This window comes from Lytechinus variegatus, chromosome 6 (genome assembly GCF_018143015.1).
Source record: "Lytechinus variegatus isolate NC3 chromosome 6, Lvar_3.0, whole genome shotgun sequence".
In the NCBI taxonomy this organism is placed as follows: Eukaryota; Metazoa; Echinodermata; class Echinoidea; order Temnopleuroida; family Toxopneustidae; genus Lytechinus; species Lytechinus variegatus.
Genome location: NC_054745.1, coordinates 42,057,995 through 42,075,032, shown reverse-complemented (window position 1 = coordinate 42,075,032; position 17,038 = coordinate 42,057,995). Strand labels below are relative to the sequence as shown.

The following is a 17,038-nucleotide window of genomic DNA, read 5'->3' as shown; positions in this document are numbered from 1 at the left end:
CAGTTTCAGAGTTTTAAGCTGGTAAAAAAAGTACAAATAGCAACAACGGACTGACCCCTTAGGCCTCATTCAAGACTAGTGTATTCTGGAGGATTAGAATATGAGAAAAGCTGTGTCAGGATCAGGTTATGCATGGCTTTGTTTATACATGTAGGAGCAGTTGGAGTTGGAGCAAAAGTTATAGAACCCCCCAAAAACATGACTCCTAATAAATAATTTTAGGAACATTTGCGACCCAACCACTCTCCTCACGAGAAAAAATAGAAGCCTTGCGGGACTAGACGTTCCGTCATCTCCTTTGGATGCAGAAGCCTTTGACTTGTTAGTCACTTGTAATACCAAAACTCAGAGCTATATCTACTTTGCCGGAATCCCACTCAGTAGGTGTTTTCAGACCGCCTCAAAGTTCGCCAGTTCCAAGTATTCTCTGATCGGGAAATTTACCCCGATCAGAAAATACCAGGTATTTTGGTAATGTGAAAGCAAACTACGTGTAATTTCCCCGAAAGAAAATACCTGCTAAATAGTAGGTACTTGGCAAAATTACAAGAACTTTTGCGGTGATTCGCAGGTATTTTGGCAATGTGAAAGCAAATTACGGGAACTTTTAGCCCAGCGTGTCGTTGGGCGCGTCGGCGTGGGTGGCTGCTGGGCTAGTGATTTTGAATCTGTGCCTTGCCTGCTTATCAGACCATACTGCGCATGCTCGTAACTTCGGGAACTTATCCCGAACGATGTGTTTCGGGGCGGTGTGAATGCAGGAATAATTAACGGGTAATTCTGAGCCTTAAAAAGTTTTTGTAATTTAACGGGGATTCTTGTGATCGAGGCGGTTTGAAACCACCTACTTTGTATTTCAGCCACAATCCCCATTGTTTTCTATAGTCAGCAACAGCAGGATTAAGTTTGATTCTCACTAAGGTGTCCATGGATGGGGCATCGTACTTACAGTGTGGTCCAAACTACTGGAAAACGATGCTTCGTATGGAATCCACATGCCCCTAGAATTAGAGTTGTCAAGGCTCAAGATCTGAGTAAGCGGGGTATCACCGATTGTGACGGTCGCTGTGAAGTCGGGTGCATCAGTGCCCTCGCTGAATACCCAAAGCTGAAGGCATTGTTGAAATGTTGATGGGTAGACCGGTGAGATCAGGCGAACTTTTGACATGTAGTTGTTATTGATACTGTCCACGTAGATAAAATGACCTGTAACGAAAACGTTTTACTTTATTTTATTTATTTATTATTTTTTGGGTGGGAGTTATAATAATATTTGTTTCAAAGGGCTTTACATAAATATCATCACCCTGGTCAGCAAATTCTTGGATGCCTGCATACAATATATGCACTAGCTAACCTAGTTTGATTAAAAACATAACTGTTCATAAACAGGTGCAACTGAATACATTCTATATAAAAACTGCACTACATGTATATACATGTAAATGTCTATTAATATTATTTTAAGAGAGTAGTAAACTACATGTATCAATGTTCTTAATTTTAATGTTTAGATTCCTTTATATGATACAATTTTATATTATATGTACAGTAATATTAATTGTTTGATCCAATTCTATCTCATTCTGTATCTTTCTATTACTATATGATCATTGATATTTAATAAATAATAGTTCACTTACCTATATTGGTTCCATATGTGTGATCTGTATCAGGTCCATAGGTTAAGGCCAAGGAGCTGAAATCATTAGGTTCTACATTCCAATCTCCTTGATCATTGTAATCCTGATCAAATCCACACCAATCACCATGCTCAAAATCACAATATCCTATATAACAGGTAAGAAACATACCATAGATCAGCATGTATTATACAAAGCACTTTTAATGTATAATAGCAGGGTCTGCTGGGAGAACAGTTTTCAGAACTGAAGGGGCTTCCCTGGGTGAATATGCTATTATTATATCCTAATAAAATGATTAGCTATAAAAAAAACTTCCAGCAAGCCTCAACCTCAGCGCATATAGACTGTACTGAACTCCTCTTGCAAACAATGTGCATAATATACATGTACTTTGCATTCAACTGACCATTATTTAATTATGAAAAATATTTTTTTAGAATAGTGCATAACCATAACTAAAATAAATGTTGTATCACTGTGATGCAAATAAGTCTCAAATAATAAATCATAATTAGCAAAATATATAGATTTATCATTGTTCCTAACAATATGCAAAATTGATTTTTTGTTTTTAATGCCCAATTCACCTTTTATTGGCATTTTGGTGGCAGCAGTGGGATGTTATATACATAATCACTACGTTGAGATTGTTTAATTGTTAAAAAAGGTATTTTATTTCTGATATATGTAACAAGGCTATGCAACAATGCAGTGTACAATTTCACTAGGATACAGATACTAGAAAAATTTTGGAGAGGTTTAAACATATCGGGCCTATCAATATCTCTTTTAAAAGTTACTGCAAATTGTCTAGAATTACTTGTTAAAACAGGACTTACTAATGGCACCATTTCAGCATAATTATAATAAAAGATATTACATTACATGAGTCACAACATAACGGAGAGGTACATGTATGATGTCGTGACTTTGGACAACTTTTCGGAACTAAAGCACAAAATGCATATTTTACGGTCAAGTCCACCCCAAAAAATTGGTGATTCAAATAAATGAAGAAAACGTTGAAAATTTCATGAAAATCGGATGTAAAATAAGAAAGTTATGACATTTTTTCGCTTATTTTTTACAAAACAGTGATACATGTATGCACAACTCAGTGACATGCAAATGAGACAAACAATGATGTCCTTCACTCACTATTTCTTTCATCAACCCAATGAACATGTAAGCCGTCTTTCAACAGGAAACTTATGTTCATCGTCTCCCCCTTTTCAAACAATATTTGAAGGAAGCAAAATACAAATCTACTTGCAGCCATTCTGCGGAGAGGAGAAATATTATGGACCAGGGCCTAATAACATGAAGTTTAGGAACTGATTTGAGGCTGATTTTCATAAATGATCACACACAATAATCAATGCAAACATTGAGGTCAGTTCCATGATCAGTCGCTGAGCTCCATGCTATCGGGCCCTGATACGTGTAAAACTTTATAAATATAAACTCACTCTGTGAAGGACATGTTCCACTGCTAAATGAGATATCATCAAGTGCTATCGCTCCCCTTTGGCCATCGCCCTTATATCCTCGGAATATTACCTATAGTATCAGAAACATTCAGGCCCAAATTAAGAAAGACAGTTTCGATAGCACAAACTGAGCGTGGACTATTTCATTGCAAATACTAATAAAAGTCTTCATTACAAATGAACATTTCAGGAAAAGGATGTTAAATTCATGCCTGAATGAAGCGCTATGATACAAGAAATCTGTGTAGTCAATGTTTGTGAATTCTGGCCACAGAGAAGCAGAAATTATTGTCTGATTCTTTAAAAGTCAGATCATGTAGTAAAGTTGAGGAAAAAAAAAAACTGTCTGTACTGTATATGAAAAAAGTAAAATATGTCAAAATGACTCTGGTACAAAATAAGTAAAGGCTAGGAATGAGCACAATATCCTTGCAGTAGACTGCCCTTTCCAAGGAAATACAAGAGCCTGATGAATCAAATATTGTTGGTTTGAGTATATCCAAGCAGGATGACTGTATCTTATTTTGTTCCTCCTGATTCATAGATTGGTAAATTATTTTACAGTGGAAAACAAGAAAATACATCATAAAATATATAGGAAATTCATCATGTTATGGAAATTTCTGTAGATATTTGGTAGAAATGTAAACATTGATTTGAAAAAATAGCATTCTACTTCTGTACCTATATGAAGTGAGTTACAGGCAAAAATATACAATATTTAGGGCAATTTACATTGGCTGTTTTTTTTATAATTAATTGATTAAACAATTGAATTTTATCAAATTTTACTTTACAGTCTTGTAGTTTACATCAGGATCTACATGAATGCAAACTTTTGTGGCGATTGCGTAATCAGAAGCAAAGATCTAAAAGAAGGGGTGTCAAACTGCCCCCCATTATATAATGGTCTGAAATAGTACAGTTAAATTTGGGTTACATAATGTATCATAAAGTCAATAAATAAAGCATATAAAAACACTGACATAAATGTAAATCATAGTGTAGGTGAACAAGTAAAGGTAGAATTGGATAGACTCACTGAAAAGCTACCACGGAGATAGATCTGGCCTTGCTTCCAGTCTGGTCCTTGGTGTCCAACCCTGGTCCATTCCATGACATTGCTTGATCCATCCCTCCATATCTCAAGCTTATTGATATCAGCACCATTCATATGATACCACCAGGAAGCACATATGCCTTTAGGACCAGCGGTCATTGAGCTAGTGGTCAATTGACCAAAGTCATCGGCATTGCCAACATCGGTCTTGAGATATACATAGTATCCTGTGGATAAAATATACAGAAACAAATACACAGATCAAAGAAGAGTGACCATAGAAAGAACAGTGACCACACAGATACATTTAGGACCAGTGGTCATTGAGCTAGTGGTCAATTGACTGTAGTCATTGGCACTGCCAACATTGGTCTTGCGATATATGTAGTATCCTGTGGATAAAATATACAGAAACAAATACATAGATAAAAGAATAGTGACCATAGAGGGAACAGTGACCACACAGATATCTTTCGGGTAAGCGGTCAGTGAGCTAGAGGTCAACTTACAGTAGTCATCGGAATTACCCACAAAGGTCTTGAGATACATGTAACATAATATCCTCTGGCTATACAGATAAAAATAATGTAATAAATATTTAGGATGAAAAAAGAGTGACCAACTGGAAATAGAAAAAACTTCACTGCAAACCTTCATCAAACTGGAGGTAAACCAGTAGAAGTAATTGGTCTCGTGGGTCAGCTGTCATTGAATTGGAAGTCACTTGGCCATAGTCATCAGTATTACCTACATTGTTCCTACATGTAGGTTATACAAGTATGTACAGTAACAGTAAAAATTAGAAGTGACAGCTTTGAATGATAAGACCTCCTGCTTAAAACATTATTTTCCTGTGAAGCATTTCATGGCACAAAATGCAACGTTTGTTTACTTTTTATTGTTAAAAGCTACCAAAACCTTTGCATCGGATTGGATGAGATTTGGAAAAAAACTTTATCATTACTCTCTTTAATTTTCAACAAGTTGGAAGATGGAAGGAGTAGGAATTTTTATTACCATATATGTTTCCCTGTGTATGGTCTACAGTTGGTCCTGTGTTTGAGATCGGTTGGTTGCCTGTGGCTCGATACCATCTCACAGAGGTTGGTGTGGCTTGGGTGAAGTCACAGAAGTCTGTCTCGAAGGTGCAGATAGACAGAACAGGAGCTGAAAATACAAAGATGTAGAATGCAATATTGTTCATTATTCAGATTTAGGGTTTTGGAGGTACAGATATTTTTTGACGAGTTTTTCCCTGCAGCAATCTAGGAAAAGGGAGCAAAAACATTGAATACAAAAAGCAAAGTCCCACAGACACACATGACATTGGGCAGCATTGCGCATTTAGCCAGCAGGCTTATACGCGCATTGCACCTTCATTTCTACTGAGCGCAATGAATTATATCGTATTGTGACGTCACCTCCTCAAGCCTTGCAATGGTACATTTTGGACAGTACATTTTAGATGGTACTTCTTGTGTGCAACGGTACGAATGTGTGCCATTCAGCCTTCCATTTGCACACGTACAACTAGCTAAGAAGGCATTGCACAATATAGTAAATCGCCAGCTGGCTGTGAAAAACCTTGGAGGACAGTTCATAAAAAGATGTAATTAACTATATGGCAATGGTAGCAACGTCACGCTGTCTGAGAACAGCTTAATTCCTATTGTACACTCTCTCTAGAAAAAAGAAGGTTGTCATTTATGTCATTTCTCTAAAATATAACTTTTTTTAGAGTTAACCTCATAATGGGGTAAATAGTGAGATTGTAAGGTTTTCAAAGCCACAAATAAATATGAATGAAAGCTACAAGTGTGAGCCATTGTAATTGGAAAAGATAAATAAAGTAGCAGTAAATCCAAAGTTTTAATCCACTTTTCCAACATGAACAGAGTTACCCAGATTTAAATTACTCATAAAGGAAGCATCACTTTGCACTGTAGCTGCCATGACCATTACAGCAATTACAATGCTAGTTCATTATCTCATTCAGGACTACCCTATCGATCTATCCATATTATCATTATTGCCCCTGATATGGTCATCCTTATTATCACAATTATTGATAAAATTCATGAAGCATCAACATGCAAGTCACATTCATATGCACAGTGGGTGTTTCATGGTCATAGTGGATCTGACTCTTTGCCTTTGAAACAGAGGATCGTGGGTTCAAATCCTAGCCACGCCGTGTTTCCTTCAGCAAGTAATTTATCCACACTGTGCTGCACACAACCCAGGTAAGGTGAATGGGTACCCGGCAGGAGTAATTCCTTGCATGCACTGAGCGCCATCGCACCATCATGATCATCAATGCAATAATCACCATCATCATAACCACCACATTACTATTTTATTATGATTTGTTAAGTTTTTATGAAATGTGAAAATAAATAAACAAATCAATTAATCAATCAATCACCATCAGCATTACCACTGTAATCACCATTACCAACAACACTACCATTATCACATTAACATTATGACTGTTCACAATAAAAAGATAATAATAATAATATATAGCATTTATGAGGTGCCGATTATCTCATTGCCTGTATAACTCCAGTTGTAGCTCCAGCTGCTAGAGGTACTTGGTGCACCCAAGGAATAAATACTCATTCATCTCACCTAGGTTGTGTGCAGCACAATGTGGGTAAATATCTTGCTAAAGCAAAGCATATCAGGCTGGGATTCGAACCCAGGTTCTTTAGATTGTAAGACAAATTTTATAACCACTATTTCATTGTCACTATCAACGTCATTATATTTAACTTGACTTTCCCTCTACACCATCATCCCTTACCTGCTGTGGGTTTTGGAGTGGTTACTGGAGCAGGAGTACCAATATTTGAACATCCTATCATCTCAAAGTCTAAATCATCCACTGCAATATCTCCCCGTTCTCCTACAACTTTGTATACAGCCTCCAGTTGCATCTAAGAACAGAACAGTATACAAATAGCGAAAAGGCATGAGTGCGATGGTGAGTGATTTTGCATGAGGTGAATGAAAGATTCTCTATTCAACAAAACTTTGCTGAGTTGAATAGAGCGTTTCTTTCACCTCATGCGCAATCTCACACCTTTGCACGAATATTTGTGTTGTACATCGCCTCGGATTTAAGCCAATTTATGAAAAAATAAAGAGTTTTTCCCTGCAGTAATCTATGAAGGGAGCAAAAATATTGAAGGCGAAAGGCAAAATTTTACAGTTGTCATAACAGTCAGAAGTCACATAATACTCACCCTAAATTCTTCATCACTTGCAAGATCAAGTTTAGCGTTGAACCATGCATAGCCTTGGTCCCCACTGAGAGACCAATAGGACAGCCTAGGCTTTCCAGAAGGATATGACATCCAAACGTTAAGATCACCCACATCTGTTGAAAGAGAAAGACACAGTGCAACACAATAATAATTGATTGGGGCTACAGGCAGGAGATAAAAGATGACAGTAAACATAAAACTCTCTGTGTAGCAAGTGTGGAGGACCTTCAAAATTCAAGACTGTAAAAATCATGATGTCCACACGCTATCAGATACAAACTTGACATTCAAAGTCCATTTATAACAAGGTTTCAATATACAATATCATTACATGTGTTCTGTGGCAAAGTGATTTCAATCACATTATTCACATAAAGTGATTTCAATCATATTATTCATTTTTATATCAGGAAAGCTAATATTTCTATTTTAAGATGATTGGTGATGACTTGTATCACCTTGCGAGATTCTAATTCCTTTTATTTTGCTGCTTGCAACATCTTTTAAAACAGGCGAAATTACAACAATCTTCAAGGGTAGTATATACAAGAACATAAAACAAAACACCCTGGGACTTGTAGGGTTAAAAACTTTACTATCCATATCAATACTCACGTGTGCCATACATGTAATACCAGAAGCTTAGGCAAGCCGATTGGGTAGGAGTGAAGTGCTCACTGTTGAGTATTGCCGTTTCTCCAATTTTCATGTTTGGAAAGGAACTCTCAAAGAAGATATAAAAACCTGCAATAAAAGACAATTCACAGACTGAGTAAAATTTTGTACCTTGGTAATACTTTTTTCACTTAGATCTACATAATGGGATCTGTGACAACTACTTTTAACAGTGGCATTGTTTTTTAAAAGCAATGTGGAAACTACTTCAAGAAAAACATCTTAATAATAGCAAAAGAAATAATGTTTCAGGCCTGTATTCTGAACTCGGGTGCAATTCAAACCTTTGTCTAAAGTTGTCTTGATAGCCCTCCTGTGACACAAATCTCTCACAATACAGGATCAAATAATCATTATATTAGGTACCCAATTCAGTCATAACTGCCTGGAGGAATAACTAAACTAATTTTCTTCACCATTAAAACATGATGAAAGAATGCAGTAAAAATAGGAAACATACAGTATAAACAAAATTTTGACATTTTCAGTTTTCGATAATTTCAGAAGCTCAAATTTAAGTTATGGAATCCTGGTTTAAGAGGTAGAGCATTGTGGCTGAGTGGTTTATTCTCCTGACTTTGAAAAAGAGGTTCGTGGGTTTGTAATTTCCTTCAGCAGGAAATGGATCCACAACGTGCTGCACTCAACCCAGGGAAGGTAAATGGGTACCAGCAGGAAGTAATTCCTAAAATAAGCTGTAAGCAACGGAATTGGTTGCTGTGCATAGCTGGGAGGAATGAAGGAACAACTTGAGCACCTACATGCAACAGGGAGGAAACATGCGCTAAACATATATACTCTATCAATATTAATGTGAGTCAAATAACAAATGTGTCCTTACCATCACGAGTTCCATATGTGTGATCTACCTGTGGTCCTGTATTAGGACTGTCTGTTCCTCCAGAAGATCTAAGCCAATCCCACTGGTCCTGGACTACCTCTTGGGACCAGCCACAAAGATCCTTTTGGAAATCACAGAATCCTGAAAAAATGAAGAAAACAAATACACACTTAACTCATGGAAGCCAAACTTTACTCCAAAGCCACACACTGCCACAGGCCAATATTAATAATAATAATAATAATAGGCATTTATATAGCGCCATCTATCTAGAAATATTCTATTCCGAGGCGCACAAGAAAAGAAAGAATGAGAAAGTTTGGATGAGTGTCAAAGTGCCAATAACTAATACTGTTAGAAAAGATAAGATTTCAGTTTGGATTTAAAGGTCTCCAGTGATAGTATAATTCTTAAATTTAACGGCAAACTATTCCAGAGAGAAGGTGCTGAGGCAGAGAAAGTTCGTGCACCATATGCTACATGTGTCTTCGGAGTCTTAAGAAGTTGCTGGTGTGATGATCTCAGGCTTCTAGCCGGTGCATAAGGCGTGATGAAGCGTGGCCTCATTTCCATGAGGAAGGTCTGACCTCCTATTACTGGGTCATAATGAAAATATTTATCTCTGTTTTCTACTTCATATGTAATGATGCTCTCAAATCTATTATGGCTCAAGAAGTTTGAGGAATAAAGTAAGAATGGTAAAAAAATAGGGTTAGAAGGAAAAAAAATTTTAATTAAATTATTGAATTGCCGTATTAGTCGCTATTATCCAAAGTTTTGAATAAATTTTCATTTTTCATGCAATAATGAAGAAAGAAATAATGAAGTGAGCTATGATGGAAACTAACCTGGAGGTGGACACGCCCCTCTGATAATCTCAACATCATCAACAGCGATATCTCCCTGTACACCATCACCACGTGTAACTTCAATTACAGCTTTATAACGATGAGATGATGATATGCTAACCTGACCAAACCTCCAGGAATCATCGGAAGGACCTTGGGATAAAGCAAAAAGATTTATGTTCAACAGATTAAAACGGATCGAATACATGTATGTCCTGCTTGATTCATACAAATTTTATGATCAACAGATTATGATGGGAATTCAACAGATACCCCCAATTTGGCCAAAGTTTATTGACCCTAACTGACCTTTGACCTTGGTCATGTGACATAAACTCATGCAGGATGTTCAGTGATACTTGATTAACCTTATGTCCAAGTTTCATGAACTAGGTCCATATATCTTCTAAGTTATGATGACATTTCAAAAACTTAACCTCAGGTTAAGATTTTGATGTTGATTCCTCCAACATGGTCTAAGTTCATTGACCCTAAATGACCTTTGACCTTGTTCATGTGACATGAAACTCTAAAAGGATGTTCATTAACCTTATGGCCAAGTTTCATGAACTAGGTCCATATACTTTCTAAGTTATGATGTCATTTCAAAAACTTAACCTCAGGTTAAGATTTGATGTTGACGCCGCCGCCGTCGGAAAAGCGGCGCCTATTGTCTCACTCTGCTATGCAGGTGAGACAAAAACTCATTAGCCTGCCTTATGCAGACTCTTGACCTTCTTAATCTTGTTCTGACTTTATTGTTGGTGACAAATCTTAGTCCTCTTTGGAAAAGATGATTGCCCCACAGCAATCCATTTTGTAAATTGTAGGGGCAATCTAGGCTGTCATGAAAATAATTTTATTAAAGAAAACATATTAATAATAGCAAATGAAATGTTTCTGGCCAGTATTTGATTAATTCTACCTGTGGTCTAATGTTGTAGTTTAACTGTGCATAGTTCTCTCACATGGATTTCACCTTCTTTTGTATGGATTTTTAACTATTCCACATCTTTACAATTGAAATTAAACTTAACCTTCAATTTACATGTATTTCACATAGACTTTATTTACTTTTCTATGCCACATGTACTTTTATATAACTGCGCACTTACCACTGCGTGTGAACAAGGGATCACTGTTACCATGTGTAACTTGGTCTTCTGTATAAACAGTCAGTTGACCTAGGTCACTGCCATACATGTGATACCAAAACTTCAGGCATTCCAAATCAGTATCTACGTAGATGGGACTAAAGAGCCTAGCCTTGGATCCAGCTGATGCATCTGATGCTTTAGTGTAAGCATAATATCCTGAGAGGTATCATAAGAAAAAATCAATAAAAATTATTGAGTCATATTTGAATGAATCTTTACGGCAGTCATTAAACAAAACAAATGTTCAGGCATCTGAATGAAAGATATGTCATTAATTTTCTTGTAAAGGGGTAGCTTCACAAAAAATAAAGTTAAATTTTATTGTTCAATCCAAATAAATTTGTATTTTTATCTTACAGGGCCAATGGCACAAATGAGCTGTCAACGCAAAAGTTTGACCCATTACAAGAAATGTCAATTCTGACACCTGCTTATGTAGGCTTCCACTGCGAGAGCAAATTGAAAGATGTTTCAGAATTCTTTTGTGTTCAACGTTGCATTTGCGATTTTGAAGGTCGTAAAATCTGAGCTGATTGCAAACACATCTATTTGACGTTTGAATTTTCCTCCGAATCATTATTCAAAAGACGTTAACTTTTACAACTGGGAATGGAGGACATTGAACACACCTTATTTTTCTCATTATATCAGTGTTTTGTAATCACGTTTACAATCATGATTCATGTTGCCACATGAATTTGGAAACCAGCATTGAACACACCCTGAGAGTGGTTACCAACTAGCTAATTAACCACTCACGGGTCCATTGCGGAAAGAATCCTGCGCAACTTGATTTTCAGCCAATCGAGGCACTTGTATTCGGGACTTGCGCTTGATATTTTGACTTGTGTTTAGACGCAACTCTTTCTGCAACAGGCCCAAGGAAAAATATCCTTTGGGCAATGACCACCCTTCCCCATCCTTTCAGACAATCCATTCAATGAGCTAATAAATGTACCTACCTACAGCACTGCCAGTAGAGTGATCATACGATGGTCCAGTGCTTGGTGTAGGGGTTGGTCCTGTACCCCTCTGCCATTTCCATTGGTTAGTCTGGTCCTGAGTCCAGGAACAGAAATCCATCTCAAAGTCACATTCGACTGTCAGAGAAGAAAGAGATGGCAAAAATAATAAATGATGCACAGGAGACAATTATTTAGTATATCCACATTGGCGCAACAACCGCAATGCTTACAAAGGGTTTGATTATATACAACATTACAAATAAGAGACAGCATAAAAAAACCCCAAATCTTGTGATTCATGTAGTTCAATGTTTCCATTTTGCAGTACATACATGAAACACCTTCATGTTTATATCTCCTAGAAGCTTAATATTTTAAGACATGAAAAATAAAGGAATTCACCTACATGTACATGTATGACTTAGAAGGGCAAATTTCCTCAAATTCCAAAATGAAGAGCATGTTTTGAAGTCCTGAATGACTTCAAAATTTTGACCTCAATGGTTAGGGATACATGTACATATACAAGTCTCCATTGTGACACAACATTTACTCCTGCAACATTTGTCCCGGGTTTTATTTTATCTTAGATATAGGGTTAGGGTTGGAATATGGCTTTATGTCAGGTTGATGGTTAAGATAGGATATAGTGCTATAAATCTGGGTTTGAAATAAGTTATTTGATTAGTAAGTGGAATTTATAGCAGAGCAGTTGTCGCAGGAGAAAATGTAATGGAATCGTCACAGTTGCCTACCCATCGGTAAACTAAAACTTTACAACAAAAATTATGTTAAATCGGTTATCAAGGGAGTGTATATAATGAAAATAAATAATAGTCAGTTATTTTCAATGACAAATTTGCTTTAAGCCAATCAGATGCTAGGATTTCAGTAGCTTATAACAATAGTTTAGTAAAAATTACTGACAAATTCATTCATGAAATGCTCCCCAGTGTACAGGATAATGGGTTGCATAAGATTAACACACCTTGAGGAGGGCATGGACCATCGTAAAGAGATATGTCATCAAGTGCAATGTCACCGATCTCACTCTCTCCTATTACACCTTCATATATAATCTGAAAATAGAAAAAACGAAGCACATTGATGCAGTAGAAATATAAGCGAAGATATGAATAACTTTTGCTAACATTACCATCATAATCATTACTATCATCATCATAATTAATGTCATCAGCATTATCATTTATATCATCCTCACATTACTATCAAAACTATAATTATCACTAGTATTATCATTATTACTCTCATTTTTCATTATTATCATTATCCGTGTGACCTTAGTAAGGTGTAGTACACTATACAAAACAGTTCTATTATTATTATCATTATTATTATTATAGCACCATCATTCTTATCATCTAAGTAATATCACTATTATAATCATCATAAATGTGGAGGTGGTGTGGCAGAGTGGTCAAGGACATGTAGACACACAAAAGTCTGGTGTTCAATCCCTGCCGAGACACATATTCCCTAAGCAAAGGCATACTACTAATTGGAGGGCATGGATTTGCTTTAGCCCATGCCCCCTCAGGATCCAAGAACATAGCGCCTCCAGACCTCTCCATCCTACATGGCTGTCCTCAGTTCATTAATGTTATCAATGCCTGTGTCTTTCTTCAAAACATTGATATAAGAGGCATGACTTCTCCCTTTCTTGCTGTTCCCAGAGGATGATGAGATTTGCAGGTAGTTCAAAGTATCGGACACAATGGCCTGCCAACCTCATCCTATTTGCACGCACTTTGACAGATACTTTTGGAAAACACTTAATGAATCAACACTATGTTTTTATTGTACACTGAAATAAATGGAAATGCTAGGGGCATTATTGGTAATAATTATAATAGAATATTTTTATATCAGCTGTTTGTAATTACCATCCAGATATCATCTGTTGTGATCTCTTTCTCAGCCTTCTGCCATTGATTGCCCTGTGTGCCAAACTTAGTGAAGATGATCTTATCCACCGTCATCTGAGGACCTGAGATCCTTAGATATACATTGAACCTGTTGACATGCACGCCGTACATATGATACCAAAAGACCAAGCACTTAGGGGATCCGGAACCGGTTGGGTTCTGGGCAGGGCTACCAAGTCGTGCCTTATCCCCGGGATTGCGGTCTGTTGCATCCGTGTAGACGTACCATCCAAAGGTACTGCCTTTGGTGTGATCTGTCTCGGGCCCTGTGCCATCGGTGCCGCTGAACCAGAAGGTTCGCGTCCAGTCAAACTGGTCGCTGTCCAGTTGGCCGTATGAGCACATGTTTGATTCGAATGTGCAATCCATTGCTGAGAAAAAAAAGATTAAAAAATATCAAGTATGGAATGTTAAAAGCTGGGAAGGGTAAGACATTTTCTAACTTGCATTCAGTATAAGGTTGCATGTTTAATCTGACTGGTCAGAACAGAACTTTGGAACCAGCAGGAATTAAACCTGTCATATTGTACCATTTTTGTGTGAAAAACATATTGACCCCATCCTTTTTTGTTGATCATGGATCCATCCCTGGGACCCATTTCATAAAAAGCTGTTACAACAACATGTTTGCAATAACAGTTAAAAGCTACCTAAATCATTCAATCTGACAGATACTTGTGAATTTGTTAAAACAACAAATCTTCATGAAACAAGACCCAGGTCATGATGTTATGATAACGAAGAATTGGACTCTTACAGACAAAAGAGGGTTGCCAGTTATGTAACGCAATACTTACGTATCACAGGTAAAGATGTTGGACCTCCCCCATCACTGCAGGATCTTGTATTTATATCAATATCATCTATAGCAATGTCACCATTTCCATTACTCGTCCCTATAGCTTCAAACACGATCTTTCAAAACCAACAACAATATTTTATATTAACCTTTAGGCTACTGATTACATTATACAACCAAACTTCTTGTATGTTTACATGTATTTTGTAGAAAAACAGAATTTCAAACTATTTCAAATTCAATAAATAGTAGAATTATATTCTAACATCAGACTTCTATATTTACATCAATCATGAGCTACTTGAGCTATGATAATTTGAGAGCATTTCCCTTTCTCATATGAACTAAAATTACAGCAGAGGTGGATCTTGACCAATCATCAGAAGTAAAAATAAACAGGTACAAGGTTACTACGTTATAATAGACATTGTCAGTGGGCTGTTAGATCCTCATAGCTCAAAATTTACAGGACAGATTAGAAAAATCTATATTTTAGAGGCATTTCATGACAAAATGGCAAGCTTCTTTTGCCTTAAAGACTTGTCTACAGTTAAATCAGAGATTGTTTTCAGACAATATGAGGTTTCCACCATTATCATAATCTAAAAATATAACTTTTTTGAGCTGTTCTTAACATTTTCAAATTTCGAGATACAAGGTTTTAACAGCCCATTAATGACTTGCATCTAGAATAAACAAAGCTATTATTTATTAACTTTCTTGAAAGGCAAGTAGACCCTGACCAAAAGGTTATTAAAAAAAGGAGAAAATTTGAACAAGTATAACAAGAAAATTTCATCAACTTCGGACTTAAAATCAGAAAATTTATGACCTTCTAAAGTTCTACATAACTACAGCAAACAGTTATATTCACATCCTGGTAAGTATACAAAGGGGATGGATGACATCACCCAGTTTTTCTCGTCATTGTCGAATGAAAGTTGAAACAAAGTTTTATTACTAGCTCGACATGTAAAATTATCATCATTTAAGCTTTTGTGATTCAACCAAGAGGGTCCTAATTTCATATCTGCACCAAAAACAAATATTTATTGCATGAGCACACATTTCCAGCATCATGCTTGATTTCTCTTTACTGATTCAAATAAACTTTTTTTTTTCTGGGATGGACTTGACCTTTAACCCTATCTAGGCCGGGGTATTTGGGGAGTTCCTATGGCTGGGGGGGCCTCCCAGGCCCCCCCAAGATCTCGGCCGTCGACCGCACGGTCGCGCCGAAAATTGGCACGCGGGTTGCCTGGGACATAATCTACAAGATTGTATAGTAATTTATTTCATGCGAATCGCTATTAAGTGATTATGCTAATTCATGCGTAATTAGTATGCGAAATCATATTTTTTCCTCTAACTCCCTAAATAAAGCTCCAAATGTACTAATTTTTGGTATAGAAACTCTTTGTGGTGTCCTTAGCAAGTGTACATGAAAAAATTTGTGATAGCAAATCATTTTCTTATGTATTATATTGTTTTTTGCAATTTCTTATGTATTTCTTTTTTTTTTGACCTTTTGTTTTTCATTGTTTTTTCAATGAAATTTGTTGGGGACTCTTCTGTGATCATAAAAAGCATAAAATGAATACATTTAGACTAGCAAAACTAAGAATAATCATACATTTATGAATTTTGGTTGAAAACACAATTTGCATTGACTTTGTACACGAAATCACGATTTTGAGCAATTTTCGGTCTGACATGCACTTACATAATGTTGCGTAATTTCGGAATCACGTACCCGGGTGAAACTAAATTGGTCTCAAAAGTTGCGCAAGATTCGAAAGTAAAAAGTCAGCGAGCGGCGCGGTCAAAAAATTTCGCACGGCAAAAATATCGCGCGATTTGTTGAGGGGGGGCCTCGGAGGACCCCCCCCCCCGGCCTAGATAGGGTTAATGACTACTAACCTTAAATTCCCCAATGTACACAATATCTACACTGCCTTGTATCCATACATCACCCTGTGAGCCACTCATACTCCATGCAGAAGGTTTGAAAAGGTTTCCATCAGAGCCCATTATATATACATCCAAGCTGCCAATACCTGGAAGAAAAACAAGGTAAATTTTCTAGAAAATCATGCAAAATTAACCATGCCCCATGCAAGAGCAGAAAGAAATTTTCCGTTAGAAATCATTACTAAATATCCAAACTACTGTACCAATATCAGAAAGAAAAGGTTTCCATCAGAACCCATTATATACAACACATCCAAGCTACCAATACCTGAAAGGAAGAAGGGTATATTACATTATGAATCATACAAAGATTACTCCCTTAATCTCAATGCTTAATCTTAACAAATTATATATTCTGAGAGATGCAATAA

General features: G+C 36.6%; 2 protein-coding genes across 2 annotated transcripts in view; both read right to left on the bottom strand.

Annotated features, from left to right (window-relative positions):
- Positions 1-8,174, bottom strand: part of LOC121417852 (MAM and LDL-receptor class A domain-containing protein 1-like) — a 94,915-nt gene extending 86,741 nt beyond the window's left edge. Inside the window, exons 1-8 of the mRNA XM_041611585.1 lie at positions 8,081-8,174; positions 7,445-7,578; positions 7,003-7,135; positions 5,214-5,363; positions 4,179-4,423; positions 3,116-3,206; positions 1,644-1,790; positions 950-1,206 (exon numbers count right to left, since the gene is read on the bottom strand). Coding sequence (XP_041467519.1) covers positions 950-1,206; positions 1,644-1,790; positions 3,116-3,206; positions 4,179-4,423; positions 5,214-5,363; positions 7,003-7,135; positions 7,445-7,578; positions 8,081-8,174 — 1,251 coding nt within the window. The remainder of the gene's footprint in view (positions 1-949; positions 1,207-1,643; positions 1,791-3,115; positions 3,207-4,178; positions 4,424-5,213; positions 5,364-7,002; positions 7,136-7,444; positions 7,579-8,080) is intronic.
- Positions 8,175-10,666: 2,492 nt separating this feature from the next.
- LOC121417851 (MAM and LDL-receptor class A domain-containing protein 1-like) overlaps positions 10,667-17,038 on the bottom strand; it is a 66,911-nt gene continuing 60,539 nt past the window's right edge. The window contains exons 48-54 of the mRNA XM_041611584.1: positions 16,617-16,753; positions 14,695-14,812; positions 13,856-14,268; positions 12,940-13,030; positions 11,949-12,086; positions 10,945-11,142; positions 10,667-10,671 (exon numbers count right to left, since the gene is read on the bottom strand). Of these exons, the coding sequence (XP_041467518.1) occupies positions 10,667-10,671; positions 10,945-11,142; positions 11,949-12,086; positions 12,940-13,030; positions 13,856-14,268; positions 14,695-14,812; positions 16,617-16,753 (1,100 nt within the window). The remainder of the gene's footprint in view (positions 10,672-10,944; positions 11,143-11,948; positions 12,087-12,939; positions 13,031-13,855; positions 14,269-14,694; positions 14,813-16,616; positions 16,754-17,038) is intronic.